The following is a 2,219-nucleotide window of genomic DNA, read 5'->3' as shown; positions in this document are numbered from 1 at the left end:
ACACACACACACACACACACACACACACACACACAGGTACAACCTCACTTCCTCACTTCTTTGGCGTTAATAGTACGTTTTTGAGTGAAGAAAATTAAGTCCTTTTTTTTTTTGATAGGAAATCTTGAACTCTTGGTGTGTTTTCAGACATTTCCTTTTATAAATAAGATGTTAATTGTAACCAGGAGGTGTCTTAGGATTGATCAGATATTGTGACCCCCCCTTATTTATATATTTGGGTTTTTTTGTGGTTACTGGATATTATTTTTATTCAAATCATCAAGCACATCCTGCTTTTCAATTTTGTACCATGCGTCAGGGATCTTCCCTTTATCTAGGAATTTTTTCTGGTATTTTTCCTCGAGTTTTGATCTGAAGTGACAGATGAACCACTTCCAGTATGGCTGTGTGGATGAATCTGGAGGGATGTTCCACTTGGCATACTCTCCTCCTGCCTTTCGATACTTTTTATAGGGGATTTTCCTGCCATCACTACAAACCATTGAACAGTCACTTGCTACCAAAATATTACAGCAATCGATAGCAAAATTATTTGTTTCATACCAGCCTCCTCCATCTACAGCCCGAGGACGGTGGAAGGGAACACTGTGGTCTCCTTCATGGATAGGAATTGTGTTTGTACAGATTGCTCCACAACAGGGACATTGGTTCCAGCAGCCGCAGAGATGTTCAGAGAGCAATATTTCAATTTCAGGAATGATATTTTCTGCATACACACGTAGAAAATCCTGTTCTATTCTTTTCATTGTGGGTCCCAAAGTTCCACTCATTGCTTCTTTGAGAAATTCGTAATCTTTTATCTCCTGGTGCTCAATGTTCACCAGGTCTTTTCGTGGAAAACCCAAATTATTTCCTAATTGATCACAGAAGAAATCCAGCCATTCTGAAGCAGTGCTGCTTTTATCTTGAGCTATTTTAGAAGATTGGTGAATGGCTGAGAGGATAACATATTTTATGTTATCTAAACTGATTTTTAAAAAGGTTTTAATTGTTTCACTTTTGTCTGAACAGTATCTGCTAATATGCTGTTTAATGTAGTCCCTAAAAAATGACGGTGGATGGTGAAGGTATTGCCAGTACTTATCAAAGTTTTCCTCTTCAGCCAGAGAGATCAGAATGTGTTTCTCCAGGTTAGATCTGTTTCCCTTGAATGCAGGATAGTTTTCTCTCATATCTCCAGCAATTTTAGGAGCCATATTGTTCTTAATGGTGGTGGAGACAGCAGGTGAGATCTTGTGCCACAGAAAATCAACAAAAGTTTTGATGGAGGTTGCTCCTTGGCAAGAGATCTTAAAACTCATGAAGAAATCTTCTTTCTTGCTCTCTAGATAGTTTACAGGATCATTTGCTCTCTTGAATGTGCAGTGAAGCTCCTTAAATATTTGTGATGCTTTTTTGAACAAACACAAAGATAAGTCAATTTTGTATTGAACTGTGAATTTGTATCTGTCCTGGGTGGGTAGAGCTTTCATCTCTGCATCTATCATTTTTAAGATTTTATGAAAATCATTGTGATTGTAATCACATTTTTGTTTTTCGATGTTGTCAACAATTCCAGTAAATCTTGAGTGAATGTGGTCAGTTGTCATATTTATGGACTCTATATCATGAGGCTCTAATGTCTGTTTGAAGAGTCCATATTTCTTGGACATTTGGATATGTTGATCGTAGTTGATTTGAAATTTTTCTCCAGAATGACTCTTTATTTTATCCACCATATTTTTCTCCTTGTTGAAGTATTCCAAAAGAATGTTTTCAGAGTCTATCTCAATGTCAGGTTCTGTGGATGGAGGGAGAATTGAGGCCACATGACAGACCCATTTGTTCCAAAGTTGATTGAACTTCTTGCGTAGCTCTTCCTCTGTCAGCTCTTTGCCCTTTACAGTTAAAGCCAAATTTCGACTTTTTTCCAATAATTCCTTTTCATAACTTGACTTCTTTTCATCCAGATTTTCTTGACTTTTCTTCAAACATAGAAGCTCATTACTTTTTCTCTTACTTTCTGAAATGAGTGTCTTTTTAAGAATTATCAACTTATTTTCAAAATTTGCTTTCCACTGAATTAATACTTCACTATCTGGATCTTCACTGAAATATTTTTCAAGGTCTTGCTTGATGCTTTCATATTTCTCTCCCACTGGAACCTCAACTTCACTGGGGGTGAGAGTCTCAATTTTTCCATTCTGAATCTGATTGGT

At 36.9% G+C, this 2,219-nt stretch overlaps 1 protein-coding gene across 1 annotated transcript in view; it reads right to left on the bottom strand.

The window, feature by feature from the left end:
* Positions 1-251: 251 nt before the first annotated feature.
* Positions 252-2,219, bottom strand: part of LOC102859941 (interferon-induced very large GTPase 1-like) — a 7,182-nt gene continuing 5,214 nt past the window's right edge. The window contains exon 3 of the mRNA XM_006885629.1: positions 252-2,210. Coding sequence (XP_006885691.1) covers positions 252-2,210 — 1,959 coding nt within the window. The remainder of the gene's footprint in view (positions 2,211-2,219) is intronic.

This window comes from Elephantulus edwardii, unplaced genomic scaffold, assembly GCF_000299155.1.
Source record: "Elephantulus edwardii isolate Elephantulus edwardi_28Jun2011 unplaced genomic scaffold, EleEdw1.0 scaffold00044, whole genome shotgun sequence".
Lineage (NCBI taxonomy): Eukaryota > Metazoa > Chordata > Mammalia > Macroscelidea > Macroscelididae > Elephantulus > Elephantulus edwardii.
The sequence above is the reverse complement of the archived record's forward strand: the minus strand, read 5'-3'. Positions and strand labels throughout refer to the sequence as shown.